Here is a 15,271-nt window from a genome sequence, read left to right as displayed (position 1 = left end):
CTGAAGTGTCCGGTGTGAACCCAGGTTAGTAAATAACTCACAATGCGTTGCTTAGCATACGTCACATACTACGTTGCTCTGATTGGTTGTAGGTCTATCCAATTGAGCGAAGAGGAATTTTATTTCCTGGTCAGTTGAAACACGCCCCATAATCACAGCCCAATGGAGCGGTCTCAGACTCACATTCTGACTAGAATTGTGAGTCTGACAACGTCAGGCTAGGGGAAGGCGATAACCCAGGCCTACTTATACACGAACTTTACATACATACACACGTACATATTACACACAGATATGCATCCCCCACACCTCCCATCCCACACCTTCGCCTGCTTCGTACCCCCAGTTTGACAGGCGGGTCTGTGACCAGCGCTTCGTGGCTGCAGGATCGGATGGCTGCTTGTCTGTGCTGGCTTACCTCCATCCTCCACTGGCTTGGCTCAGAACACCCAGTCAAAGGCTTACCTCCATCCCCCCTCCCCGTTGCAAGTCATGTTTAAAAATGTATGTGCTTATGTGCTGAGGTGTTTTTCTTCCTGTTCCCACACTGTACTCCTCTAGGAGCATAGTCTGGGGGGTTGTTTTTCTCTCCTCCCTCCCCTCATGTTATGCTGTAATCTTTCAAACTTCTTGCCATTTCGTTGCCTCTGTACCTGTACTCTGTGTAATGACAACAAAGTGAATCTAATGTAAGTGTTACGTGACGTCTTAATCACGTTTTAACTCCTGTTGGACTTGTCACAGCATTTTGTGACATCAACAGACAACAGTTACAAACCTATGAGGACACATGACCTGAGTCAGAGCGTGAACAAGTAGAAGACATAATGTTATAGCATGTAAACAGGAATATTAATTATTTATTCTGGTGGCAACTCATGTAAACACCATAAATGGAATAATATCTTATTCTAAATAAGATCAATAGACAGATTATTGTTGTTTAAACGGAGTCAACAGACTTTCACTGAACTTTGAACTTTTGATGAGGATGATGATGATGATGATGATGATGATGATGATGATGATGATGATGATGATGATGACGAGACTGAGACGCGAGACCTGTTAGTTCTGACAGGTTCTTTCTTTTTCTTAACAAACAACAAAAAGTAACTGCAGGATTTTAACAGAAGTTATGAGCACATTTCTGTTTACATTACTGATGAATCTGAAGATTAAAATCTCACTATTAATCTTCTATAATTATTTACTAACCAATTCAAAATGGCAGATAATATTGGACCCTCATTATTTCTTATAACCTTTGTTTTAAAACATTACTGACGTGGTTGGTAAAAATGTTGCAGGATAATTTTTCACTAATTAATCATTTTGTTCAAAAACAAGTTTTAGTTTGAAAAACTGAGGACGAAATAAAAAAAATTAAAAATGCAGCAGCTGAGTTCACCTGTTTTCAACCAAAATGGAGCCTGTGCTCAAAAAAGAAGAGAGAGGGAATCCACGGAGGAGGAGAAGGCTGCGGCTGCAGTATGAGTATGTGGAGGTGTGTATTCTTCACTTTAGCACTGTGATGTTGCATACTGCACATGTAACATTTATTATGTAAATGTACTGTATTCCAGAATTACACAATCTTGTCTTTCACTGTATCTATAAAGCAAGAAGGAGAAGCAGGAATACCATTGGCCACGGGGCTATAATCAATGTCCCAGGGCAACGTGGGCGTAACATCACCCTTTGTCGTCCTCCGTCACGCCAATATGGGCCCTGACGACAAAACTCACATTCTCACGTTTCTTGGCATGGCGGTGGAGGGTTTCCGATCTCTGGCCCCAGGCTCAGGTACCCCTCATTGTGACCTGAACTGGAAACAGAATCTTATTATGGTCTGATATTTGCTGAGCTTACAGTTTCATGCACATGACAGTAGTAGCATGAAAACTGGGACATGTTTTGTTGTGATTCTCCATGTTGACATGTTGATTGATTTGGGAAAAGGAGAGTAATCTATTATATTTTCATTAGTCTCGGTATCAGCATCTTGTGCAGTGTTTGGTAAATTTGTATATATTTGCACTTTCTCTGTGTACTTCACTAAAAGTACTCCAATCACTGAGTATTTCAGGTTAGCAACAGAAGTGTGTAACTGGTTCCAACAGAAATAAGTCATATGAAGCGTGTGTGTTTCATATGGTAACAAAATATGGTTGTAATAAATAAGTGTATAGTTTTTACAAGAGTGTTTCATTTTGCAAAGGATCTGAGGTGTTCTGCTGATTGGGTGAAGTGTTTTGAAACACCGGGCCCTGTTTTCAAAATCGTGCTTAAGCAATCGAGAAAAACTGTAAACCAATTGGTGTGTCATGTGTTTGTGCACCTGATGGCTGTTGAACCAATTGACTCATAGGTCATTTGACAGTCAGTGCTTTGGAATTGCAAGGAAGTGCCATCATGATATACTTCTCTGTCTAATGTATACAAGTGTGTGTATTGTTTTGCAAAAAAAGTCTGCCATTATGCTTAAAGTGGAGCAGATCTGGGCCCATGTTATACAAGAATCTTCATCTACGTTTGTATAAAACGTCCTCAGGTCAGTTTTCTATTAAATATGGTAAAATGTTTATGAAACAGTTTCCTCAGAGACTTAAAGATGCTCTGCTCTTCATCGACTCTTCTTCATTCTGGAAATGTCTCATTCACTTTTCTTCTGCTGGTTTCCATTATGTCAAACTGGTGATTTTGTTCTTTTACCTGCACCAAGGACGAGATGTTTCCACCAGTTTGTTTGAAGAGGAAAGAAAAGCTGAGTCATGATTCCAGTGAAGTCGGTGGAAGGATGTTTATTGAGCATTAAAGCAGAGACAAGTAGAAACAGAACTTTTCTCTCTGAGATGTTTTTCTTCTCGTTACATCTGGTTTGTCACAGAGGAAATGATCCATGTGTTTGACTCATAGACTGAATATAAAGGCTTTGACTGGGATGTGCTGCTGTTATACTGCAGCGCCACCTGTGGGTCAAAAGGAGAAAAGCCACCACCGCTCTGCACCTGATGCAGAAATGAAAACGTCCCATTTTTAAGTCCAGAGTTTTGATCTTTTGTGTCAAAGACAAAACTCTGATTTTAAACTCAAAGTGATTTCAATGTGTTGAACTTTGTGTTGAACTAAATCAATTTGTGACGTGAATCCAGGAACTTTAAGATCATAAACAAACATATACACAGAATGTGGTTCTACACACATGGAGACACACTGAGGGACAAAGGTGGACAATAATAAAGACAAACTTAAACACACTATATGTGACTCTTTATAGAAGGTTTATATATTCTGCTTGTGTTGTGTCATTTCAATAAACACATTCTTCATGTGAATAAACACAATCAGGGCAGGAAGGTTGTTGGTTTGAATCCGGTTCAGATGGGGTCTTCCTGTGTGGAGTCTGCATGTTCTCCCCGTGTTTTCTCCAGGTGCTCCGGCTTCATCTCACAAACACATGCAGATTAGGGGTTGTGTAGATTGGAGACTACACACAAGCTGCTGCTGCTTCAGCCTCTGGATCCTCAGGACACAACTCAGCCTCCGTCCACACACACTGTCCTCTTCACACTCACCTCCACCTGTTGAGAGAAGAAGACATCAGTGTCACAGAGACTCACTTCATCAGCTGTGAGTCAGTGATGCAGCTCATCCAGTAGAAAGAGCAGCAGGGACTTCAGTCCTGTTCAGAGGTGGAGCAGCTTCCTCTCTGCTTCATGTTCACGTGTTGGAATGAACACGCTAAGAGCTCAGTGTGTGTCCTCTGCATGTCAAAGTGCAGAGTGGACACCTGAGAGGTGGATTTACTGCTGTTACAGGTGAAGCCATGTTTCACTGTGTGTTGATGAACATCTGCTTCTGACAAACTGGGACCAGAGGAGACAGATGGACCTCAGCAGAGGTTCTGCTCTGTATAAAGAGCTCCTGGTTACCATGTGATGAGGAGAGGCTTCAGTCCCACTGATCTCAGAGCTGTGACAAAGATCCACCTGATCAGTTCTTCACTGATGAAGTGAGAGGACAAACTGTCTTAGATCAGATGAAGACGACACCGTCTCTGTCCCTCGTGTGAGGCTGTCAGCTGTGGTCCAGCTTCACTTCCTGTTCACATGAAAACAACAACAACTGTCGTCTTCACTTCAACTCAGTCACATGATCCCAAGCAGCTTGTGGCTCGTCTGATTGGCCGACTGTTGTCTCTCTGTGTCTCTGTCCAATCCTGACGTCTGTCCTCATTGTCCTTGTTGTATATTCAGCTTGAACATGGTTATATAAAATGATGGCATGTTACTGTTGTAAATTCAGCTAACGGAGCTTTCTAACATGTGTATGTTCCTCCTAAGTTTTGAGTTTGAGTTATTCGTCCCCCTCTGGGGAATGATCTTTGACCTATCATATGGTATCTGGCCTGCTAAGGGAGGAGCAAAGATTTGGGGGTTGACTTCAAACTTACAGTAACTAAAAACATGTGCAAATTTAGACATAGACCCTATGTGCTACGTCATTTTACCTATAGTTCTGTGGTAAACAACTCCTCTATAAAAGGGCTTGCCTGGCGGAGGCGAGCCAGATTTTCACTATCTGGCCATTGTGATTTCTCCGGGCATACCATGGTGTCCGTCTGACCTGTATACTCTTGTGTAATAAATATTATACTTGTAAGTACTGGGTCCGCTGAGAATTCATTCAACACCGACCTCGACAAGACTCTTCTGCCTCAGATATACGAAATCCTCTCACAGCTTCACTGAGGAAACACTGAGGCCTGAACTATGAAGACACTTCAACATGTCCAGGAGATCTTTCTGAGATCAGCTCAACTGAACCTGACAGACACAGTCAGGCTAAGTGGTCACATGACGCTGGTTATCAACTCGTTAAGTTAACTCAGGTTTTCCTCATCGAGATCTGAGCGTGCACATAAAAGGGGCGGGGTTTACTGTTGATGACCAATCACAGACATGCACAGTTTGACTGACAGCAGAGCCTCATATTTCACAACCAGGATCAAACTGTTCTATACTAAAAATCAGAGGAGAACAAACACATGATCCAGAATAAAAGAAAGTCAGTCACAGCTGCTAAATGCAGGAAGAACAGCTGGTAAAACATCTGGATCGTGTCAATGTGTAAGTTACAGCGCCCCCTGGTGGCATCTGGTAAAAATATATTACGTGACCACGACATAATAACGTGTGAACGAGATAAATAACTCGAAGCCACGAGATCTGAATCTGTTGTTTACTAACAAGACGAGTGGAAGAGAAGAAGACACACACTGTCTCACTGTCTCTGAGGACACACACTGTCTCACTGTCTCTAAGGACACACACATGGACATGTCTCCAGGAAGCTGAGGTCATCTGGTGTTTTGGGGACAGGATGAGTCTGGAGACATTGAGATGTTCTGGGTGAGTTAGAGATCAACTGAACCAACCAGACGTTGATTTAAACTTCCCTTATCCGTCCCTTTAAGGAGAGTGTGCACCACACAACAGTGTAGAGTCACTGTGGTCAGTGGGCGGAGCTTCTATACGGGTTGATCTCCAACTTAACCTGGAGCAGGTTAGATGTTCATCAGAAGTTACCATGGTGATTCACCTGGTTAAGAAGTGGACGAGCTTCGTAGAACTGAAAAAACTAAACCTGAAGTTAACCTGATAACTACAAATCCTGCTTGGTAGCACAGACCCTGGATCTGTGATACTGACTGTGTTTAGTAACATACTGATGAAAGCAGCGTGGACTGACTCCAACCATCTACTGACCTCAGAGTCTCCAGTCGACAGGTTGGACTCTGCTGTAGATCAAGAAGCTCCTTCACTCCTGAGTCCTTCAGGTCGTTGTCACTCAGATCCAGTTCTCTCAGATGAGAGGGGTTTGACCTCAGAGCTGAAGCCAGAGAAGAACAGCTGATCTCTGACAGACTGCAGCACGTCAACCTAGATAAAGAATAAAACTTAACTGTAAATTAAACTGAGTTCATGTGTGAAAATAACAGACACATATTCATGTGAGCACAGACTCATAACATGGAAGATAAATATGAAATCAGACATGTTGGACTAAAAACGAGTCCTGATTCAGTAAAAAATAGATTATTTGGACCCGGTCTCTGTCCTGCAGATCAGTTTAGGAAATCCAGAACTAAACTCAGTGTTTTAACAAGTAGCTGAATATTTAAAATGTCACAGATTAAATAATGAATGGATTCAAGTTATGTTTGAAGAGGAATTATGTTCAATTAGAATAAAATGAGATAATTTTGTATAAATGCTGTTCTATAGATATGAGATCTACAAAAGTCAGTCAGTGAACTGACCTCAGAGTCTCCAGTCGACAGGTTGGACTCTGTAGAAAACCACACAGCTCCTTCACTCCTGAGTCCTGCAGCCTGTTGTAGCTCAGATCCAGTTCTCTCAGATGAGAGGGGTTTGACCTCAGAGCTGAAGCCAGAGAAGAACAGCTGATCTCTGACAGACTGCAGTTCCAAAACCTGGATAAAGAATAAAACTTAACTGTAAATTAAACTGAGTTGATGTGTGAAAATAACAGACAAATATTCATGTCAGCACAGACTCATAACATGGAAGATAAATATGAAATCAGACATGTTGGACTAAAAACGAGTCCTGATTCAGTACAAATAGATTATTTGGACCCGGTCTCTGTCCTGCAGATCAGTTTAGGAAATCCAGAACTAAACTCATTGTTTTAACAAGTAGCTGAATATTTAAAATGTCACAGATTAATTAATGAATGGATTCAAGTTATGTATGAAGAGGAATTATGTTCAATTAGAATTAAATGAGATAAATTGTGTATAAATGCTGTTTCATAGATATGAGATCTACAAAAGTCAGTCAGTGAACTGACCTCAGAGTCTCCATTCGACAGGTTGGACTCTGTAGAAAACCACACAGCTCCTTCACTCCTGAGTCCTGCAGGCTGTTGATACTCAGATCCAGTTCTCTCAGATGAGAGGGGTTTGACCTCAGAGCTGAAGCCAGAGAAGAACAGCTGATCTCTGACAGTCTGCAGTTCTTCAACCTGGATAAAGAATAAAACTTAACTGTAAATTATACTGAGTTCATGTGGGAAAATAAAGGACTTTGACTAAACATCACTGTCTCTGTTTTTAGACCTGAAGTCTGAGTCAAGTTGTTCTGGACATTTTCTCGAACTTCTCCTGCAGCCTCCTAATAAATTTTCTGAGTGAGTCCATGTGAGAATAGAGCAGGTGAATGTCCAGAGGATTCACGAAGCGCGAGTGGACGTGTTGAGGACACAAACACGTGAGATGGACGTGAAACTGGAAAAACACAAATATCTCAGGATGAAGAAGAGGAGCCGTACACGTAGAAGACGAAGACGTCAATTTGGAAACACAAGGAGATTCCAGAGCTTGTGGTGATGAGGGCCAACACCGGTGTGGATGAGCTGTAAACAACAACACTGATCTGTCCACAGCAGAGTTTATACGTCATGTCCGGCCTCCTGCTGCTCTACAGGCTCCGCCTCCTATTGCTCCACCCGTTTTTCATATGTGAAAGTCAAACTCCAGAAAATGTCCAGACACTATTTTACATAGTTCATGACTGAAAACAGATTGAAAGTCCTCGTGTCCTCGGGGTTCAGTTGTTTGTAATATGTAACTTCACCACTAGATGTCTCTAAATATCTTGCTGGACATGTTCAGGAGTCGTACACGTGAACAAGTGGACTACGTTCACATGTACGACACCTGGAGACGTCACTAACTCCTTCACAGTGAACCTGTAACTTAACATAACTTAACGTAACCATGGTTATCATGGAGATATGTGTTTTGGCTCCGCCCCTCGTCTGAATGTTCTCACATATTCCTGTTACAGTGAACGAGTCGGACCCGGACAATCTACTGCTGCTGCTTCAGCTCCAGAAGATGTCCGACCCACTCGTCAGAACATGTTCCACAGTTGATGTGTGAAGGGGCGAGCAGTTCTATGATCATGTTTTCTTGAAGTGGCGATGATCTGAGCAGCAGTTGGACCAGTTGAAAGTGGTGCAGGGAGCCTGAGGAACACGTGTGTACAGGGCGGGACAGAGATCTAGTGGTGAAAAGATAAAGGCATGGATGACCCTGTGTAAGTCCTGGAACCAGAGGAAGGGTTTCATGTTGGAAATGAACCCAAAGTGGAAGAAACAGGGCTGAAGAGCTTGGTCCTAAAAATAAAAGGAATCAAATATAATCAGCTTGGACTCTGGACCCTGAGCCCAGTCCCAGAACACCAACGCAGCACGCTGTCATGTGGTCAGTCCACAGGACCACCGGGACAAGTCCTGGTTAGCTTCCACAGAAACATTACATGTCCACATTGTCCAGCATTGGATTGTTTCTCTGTCAGTAAAACTTCAGTCACATTGAGCCTGACTCGGTCCTCAGCGCTCATTCTACAAACATCTCTCAGCTCAGTATCAGTGTTCACTATTAGGAACACATGTTCTGACCTTTGACCTTAAAGCTGCAGTGTGGAAGATTCAGGTGAAAGGATCCATTGTTAGAAACTGAAGAGAAAAGAATCCCAGAGATGTATTCACCAGTTTCATCTGAATTATACCAGTTGTTGTTTTCTTTACTTTAGAATGAGAGATTTATATTTACATCATGAGCCAGTCCTCTCTATGGAGGTAGCCAGCTTTTTTACAGTAGACCAGCGGGGGGAGGGGGGTTGAGGTGAGGGGTGTTCAGGTGCAACATTACACTTCACCACTAGATGTTGCTACATTCTACACATTGAACCTTTACAATTTAAACATGATGTCTGACCTCAGAGTCTCAAGTCGACAGGTTGGACTCTGTAGAAAGCCACACAGCTCCTTCACTGCTGAGTCCAGCAGGTTGTTGTCACTCAGATCCAGTTCTCTCAGATGAGAGGGGTTTGACCTCAGAGCTGAAGCCAGAGAAGAACAGCTGATCTCTGACAGACTGCAGCTCCACAACCTGGATAAAGAATAAAACTTAACTGTAAATTAAACGGAGTTCATGTATGAAAATAACAGACACATATTCATGTCAGCACAGACTCATAACATGGAAGATAAATATGAAATCAGACATGTTGGACTAAAAACGAGTCCTGATTCAGTACAAATAGATTATTTGGACCCGGTCTCTGTCCTGCAGATCAGTTTAGGAAATCCAGAACTAAACTCATTGTTTTAACAAGTAGCTGAATATTTAAAATGTCACAGATTAATTAATGAATGGATTCAAGTTATGTATGAAGAGGAATTATGTTAAATTAGAATTAAATTAGATAAATTGTGTATAAATGCTGTTTTATAGATATGAGATCTACACAAGTCAGTCAGTGAACTGACCTCAGAGTCTCCAGTCGACAGGTTGGACTCTGTAGAAAACCACACAGCTCCTTCACTCCTGAGTCCTGCAGCCTGTTTTTACTCAGATCCAGTATTCTCAGATGAGAGGGGTTTGACCTCAGAGCTGAAGCCAGAGAAGAACAGCTGATCTCTGACAGACTGCAGTTCACCAACCTGGATAAAGAAATATGAATATTAGAATGTGTCCTCCTGTTGTTGTGGATCGTCATCATGTCAACACAGACTCTCAACATGCTGCTGACCTCAGTCCAGTCTGTGACCTGAAGATAAATATCAGATCAGACATGTTGGACCATTGTTTCATTCGTCAGCTTCTTCTCTGTGTGTTGGTCACTGAGCAGGTTTGTGTAATTAAACACTGTTTAAAGTAGAGATGGCTCCTGACAGTCACTTCCTGTTTGTTTCTATACTTATCAACTGTCCAACGTGTTTCAATAAGAATGTGTCTTATTTTGAAAACCTGAGGAGGACGAGTGCTTGGCCTCAGTCCATATGTTATTTACTGACACTTTCTTAGTGATCAGGAGCAGGTGAGTGCAGGTGAATGAAGTTGATGAGGTGGACGTGACTGACAGGCTGGGTGAGTGACAGATGACTGAGGGACAGTGAGCAGAGCAGAACTGAGACAATTTAAATAAATAATGACCCAATAAGAAAGAAAGTCTGAAAAGTGAAGAAGGATTTAAGGACCTCAGAGTCTCCAGTCGACAGTTTGGACTCTCCAGTCCAGAACACAGCAGCTTCACTCCTGAATCCTCCAGCCAGTTGATACTCAGATCCAGTTCTCTCAGATCTGAGGGGTCTGACTTCAGAGCTGAGGCCACGACTTCACAGTGAGTCTCTGAGAGTTCACAATCACTGAGTCTGTAATTAAAGAAAATATCAAATCTGTGAGGATTAAAACACAAATTCATACAAAACGTGATCATGTGACCCTCACCCTGGGAAATCCCCGCTTTGTTAAAAACACCTCAAGAGAATCCTTTCAGATTTGGTCAAAGCATTCATTCAGACTAATAGAGGAACTTATTCGAGTCAGGTGGTCAAATGCCAAAGATCAAAGGTCAAGGTCACAGAACATGTTCATGGCCTCTTGAACATGATAGCATGATATCTCAAGTCTTTCTTAAGGGGATTTTTCCACCACCAGCTAAAGAGGAAAACTTTAGCTGGCTTCATCTTGGCCCACAGGCCTCAATTTTATAACCTTTTGTCTGGTCAACTCACTGGGCTTTTGCCCAACAATCGAGAATGTATATGTATATAATAATAACTTTATATCACACAGACACACACACACACACATATTAGCTGCCCAAAACAATGAGGATCATTGAACACTGAGTGTATTTGAAGAACGACTCATCTCCACTGATTGAACATGTTATTGATCATGTCTGGACTCACAGAGCCTTCCTGCAGTTCCTCACAGCTGGGATCAGTCTCCGTCGACCCTGGTTTGATGTGTTGAACTTCTTCAGGTCCAACTCATCCAGAACCTCCTCTGACATCTGCAGCATGTAGGCCAGAGCTGAGCAGTGGATCTCAGAGAGTCTCTCCTCTGATTTGTTCTCTGACGTCAGGAACTGTTTAATCTGCTGATGAACTGAGTGGTCGTTCATCTCAGTCAGACAGTGGAAGATGTTGATGCTTCTGTCAGGAGAAATGTCATCACTCTTCATCTTCATTAGGTTGTTGATGACTCTCTGGATGATCTCTGGATTGTTCTCTGTCTGACCCAGCAGGCCTCCTAAGACTCTCTGGTTGGACTCCAGACTGAGGCCGTGAAGGAAGCGAACAAACAGGTCCAGATGACCATTTGTACTGGTGAGTGATTTCATCATGGTACTCTGCAGAAGGTCATCCAGGGAGAAAGTACCCCATTTCTTCCTCCATGTTCCCAAGAAGTTGTTGAGTTCTTCTGTGTTCTTCTTGGTGTAACAGTGGAACATGTAGACTGAAGCCAGAAACTCCTGAACACTCAGATGAACAAAGCAGTAGACTGATTTCTGGAAGATCACACACTCTCTTCTGAAGATCTCAGTACAAACTCCTGAGTACACCGAGGCCTCTGTGACATTAAGACCACACCGCTCCAGGTCTTCTTGGTAGAACATGATGTTTCCTTCCTCCAGATGTTTAAGTGCCAGCCTCCCCAGCTTCAGGAGAACGTCCCTGTCAGCCTCCGTCAGCTGCTGTGGACTCGTCTCATGTCCCTCACCGTACTTGTTGTTCTTCCTCTTTGTCTGAACCAGCAGGAAGTGTGAGTACAGGTCAGTCAGGGTCTTGGGCAGCTCTCCTCTCTGGTCTGTGGTCAACATGTGCTCCAGAACTGTAGCACTGATCCAGCAGAAGACTGGGATTTGACACATGATGTGGAGGCTCCTGGACGTCTTGATGTGTGAGATGATTCTGCTGCACAGCTCTTCATCACTGAACCTCCTCCTGAAGTACTCCTCCTTCTGGGCCTCAGTGAAGCCTCGTACTTCTGTGAACCTGTCAACACATGCAGGAGGGATCTGATTGGCCGCCGCAGGTCTGGAGGTTATCCAGACGAGAGCCGAGGGAAGCAGATTCCCCCGGATGAGGTTTGTCAGCAGCACGTTGACTGATGACCTCTGTGTGACCTCAGACACAAGCTCCCTGTGGTTGAAGTCCAGAGAAGGTCTGCTTTCATCCAGGCCGTCAAAGATGAACAAAGGTTTACAGACAGCGAGCGTCTCTGCAGTGAGCTTCTGTAACTCTGGATGGAAAACATGGAGCAGCGTGAGAAGACTGTGCTGCTGGTCCTTCACCAGGTTCAGCTCCCTGAACGAAAGCACAGCCAGCAGACCCACATCCTGGTTCTCTAAACCCTCTGCCCAGTCCAGAGTGAACTTCTGCACCGAGAAGGTTTTTCCAACGCCAGCGACGCCGTTGGTCAGGACGACTCTGATGCTGCTCTGCTGGTCAGTGGAGGCTTTAAAGATGTCCTGGACCTTGATGGGAGTGTCCTGGAGGATCTTCATCTTGGAAGCCGTCTCAAGCTGCCTCACCTCATGTTGAGTATTAACCTCTTCACTCTGTCCCTCTGTGATGTGGAGCTCAGTGTAGATCCTGTTGAGGAGGGTTCTACTTCCTGTTGCATCACTTCCTTCAGTCACATGTTCACATCTCCTCCTCACACTGAGCTGATGTTCATCTGAAACCTCCTGCAGACCACGATCTGCTGAAAGACAAGAAACAATGTGAGAGACAGAGAATCTGAGAATCTGCTGATTGTTTTCATCAGATACAGAAAAACTACAGAAAATAAAAGCTTTTTAACTTTGTGCTTTTCTAACGATGTTAAATGTTGATGCTGTATGAAGGAACAAAATAAAACCACATGTGCTGTTGTCAGAAGTGAAGACATCAGCAGACACATGTACAGTGCTGCTCTGACCGGCTGTCTGACCTCCAGCTCCTGGTCTGGATCTTTGTCCACACTGGGGACAGGAGGAGTCTCCTGAAGAACCAGACTGGTCCCAGTATGAGGTGATGCACTGTCTGCAGAACCAGTGTCCACAGCTGGTGGAGACTGGATCCTTCAGGACGTCCTGACACGAAGCACAGCAGGACGACTGCTCCTCCTCAGAAACATGACTCCTCTTCCTCTCCCTGTGAAGACATGTCCTGATAACTCACATGTCACAGTCACAGGTTGTCATCACTTCTGTCAAGGAGGTTTTGTTTTCACCCAGTATGTTTGTGTGTTGGTTGGTTTGTTAGTGGGATTATAAAAAACCTCAGATTACCAGTAAACTTGGTGGAAGGTTCTTGTCTGTGAACCAGATCAGTTGTGGGGGGACCTCAAGAGGCGGTGGACTAGTGGCAGAAAAAATTGGACTATGGGCAGACAATTTGTCTGGATGGTCTCTGGTTCGACTCCACGGAGTGAAAAAAAAAAAAAACATACCTGGATCTGTTCAGAAGTACAAGAGGACTCTCCCTGTCTAAGTGCCCCTGAGCCTCCTCGGGCGCCGTGCATGGCTCCTCTGTTTGTCCTGCTGTGTTCACCAGATGGGTCAAAAGCAGAGGACAAATTCCCCCCCATTTGCATGAGTGTATCTTATCTTTCACAGACATGCTCAGAGGACTGATGTTTACCAGTGTGTGGAATTTGGTGCAGATCCAAATCAAAATGAGTCTCTAGTGGATTTCAAAGTGGTTTCATAAGGAGCGTGTTGGTTCTTGGTGGAGGTCTGAGCTCTTTGAGTGATTCTGAGAGATTAGTCACCAACTTCAATGAAGCTGTGTCCTAATGCAGGGGCCACACTAGAGGAAACTAGATCCTCTTCAGAGCAGGTCCCAGTAGAAACAGTCTCTTACTCTGTGTGTGAGGGTCCAGGTTCATTACTGAAGAATATAGGAGGTTCCATGGACATGTCACTCTTCAGAGACAGACAGCTGGACCCTGGAGACTCTGCTCTCAGTCTGTGGTCCTGACCTCTGCAAACACAAACATGTTTTTATTCAGAACACATCATTCACTGGTTCATTCTGTGAGGATTCAGTTTGGAGCTTCACATGTTTGTAGCAGGTCTCTTACTTTGTGGTTGAGGGTCCAACTTGCTCTGAAGTGTCCTCGTCCATGTTGCACCGGCTGCGGCTCAGTTGTGGTTCAGGCCACGCTGCTCTTCCAGATATTCAAGGTCTGGTCTATTTCCTTCTGGTTCTTTGCTCAGTTTACAGCAGAACACAGTGAAATGATCTTTCACACCAGTTTCAATGTTTATCTGTAAAAAACATCACACACAAAAATATTTGCAACACTTCCTGTAGCCGACCCATTTCAAAATAAAAGCTCTCCAGCGTTTCTGTCGACTGAATCAGTTAATTTAAACAAAAAAATTTGATGCAGGGCTTCATAGTTTGTAGTACTGGTATTTATTTGAGTACACAGGACTTCTTACAAGGAAATACAGTGATCACATCAGAAACCTCAGGAAGGCTGTAGTTACATTAAAAGTGAAAACTTCCGGTGAAGGACAATAGGCTCTCTCTTTCTCTCTCCCTCTCACTCTCTCCCTTTCTTGGCAGGTGACCTCAGGAAACTTCCATTATTTTTTGGATTCAAATTTCAGTCAATCATTTGAGTACTTTATAAGTCAATAAGGGTGTGGAGGTGGACTATTTACAAGTACAACAATAAAGTTCCTTTCATGTAATATTGTTTTATGTCATTTGTAAATCCACCAATAAACCTGCAGAGCCATAAAAAAACGTTGAATAAAAAAGTATTTTTGCAACTTGAGCATTTACTAATCTATACTCAAACCAATCAACTACATTAAAGTGAATTAATACAAGCTTGTAAAAGTTCATGTGTCCTTCAACCCCCGGCCACTAAGAGAAGAAACTCAACATCTACTATCATGTTCACGTCATAAAGGCTGGAAATGAATTACAGAACTTTATAGACAGTAACACTGAGAGCACATCAGTCACAGCTTGAAGCAGCACTCTGTGTCTCCACTCAGTTCTATGGCTTTGTGCCCAAATGAAGGTCAAACACAAGCAACAACTTTATATTCACTTTAAAACTCACACAAAACCAGTATGAAGTGTGTATGTGTGTGTGTGTGTGTGTGTGTGTGTGTGTGTGTGTTTGTGTACCTGGCTCTGCAGGTCGATGTTCCTCACACCTCAGCCAGTGAGTCCAGAGCTTTACTGGGATCCACAGTGAAGACTCTCCACTGGTTGGTGACCACTGCTGTAACGTATGATGGTGAAAACACGTTGTGTTATTAAACACTTGATGAACAGATGAAGATAAAAAGTGAAGCTTTGAGTTAACTCTGTTAATTAGTCCTTTGAAGGCTCTTTGATCCAGACCTGCTGTTCACATCTGTCTCTGGGATCC

The 15,271-nt window shown here is 43.3% G+C and overlaps 1 protein-coding gene across 1 annotated transcript in view; it reads right to left on the bottom strand.

Moving 5' to 3' along the window:
- The window catches only part of LOC128436258 (protein NLRC5-like), a 426,728-nt gene that overhangs the window by 176,319 nt on the left and 235,138 nt on the right, over positions 1–15,271 (bottom strand). The window contains 3 exon segments of the mRNA XM_053418014.1: positions 6,326–6,499; positions 6,880–7,053; positions 8,813–8,986. Of these exon segments, the coding sequence (XP_053273989.1) occupies positions 6,326–6,499; positions 6,880–7,053; positions 8,813–8,986 (522 nt within the window).

The sequence above is a fragment of the Pleuronectes platessa genome (assembly GCF_947347685.1).
Source record: "Pleuronectes platessa chromosome 2 unlocalized genomic scaffold, fPlePla1.1 SUPER_2_unloc_1, whole genome shotgun sequence".
NCBI classification, from domain to species: domain Eukaryota; kingdom Metazoa; phylum Chordata; class Actinopteri; order Pleuronectiformes; family Pleuronectidae; genus Pleuronectes; species Pleuronectes platessa.
Note: the sequence above shows the minus strand (reverse complement) of the source record. Positions and strands in the feature narration are given on the sequence as shown.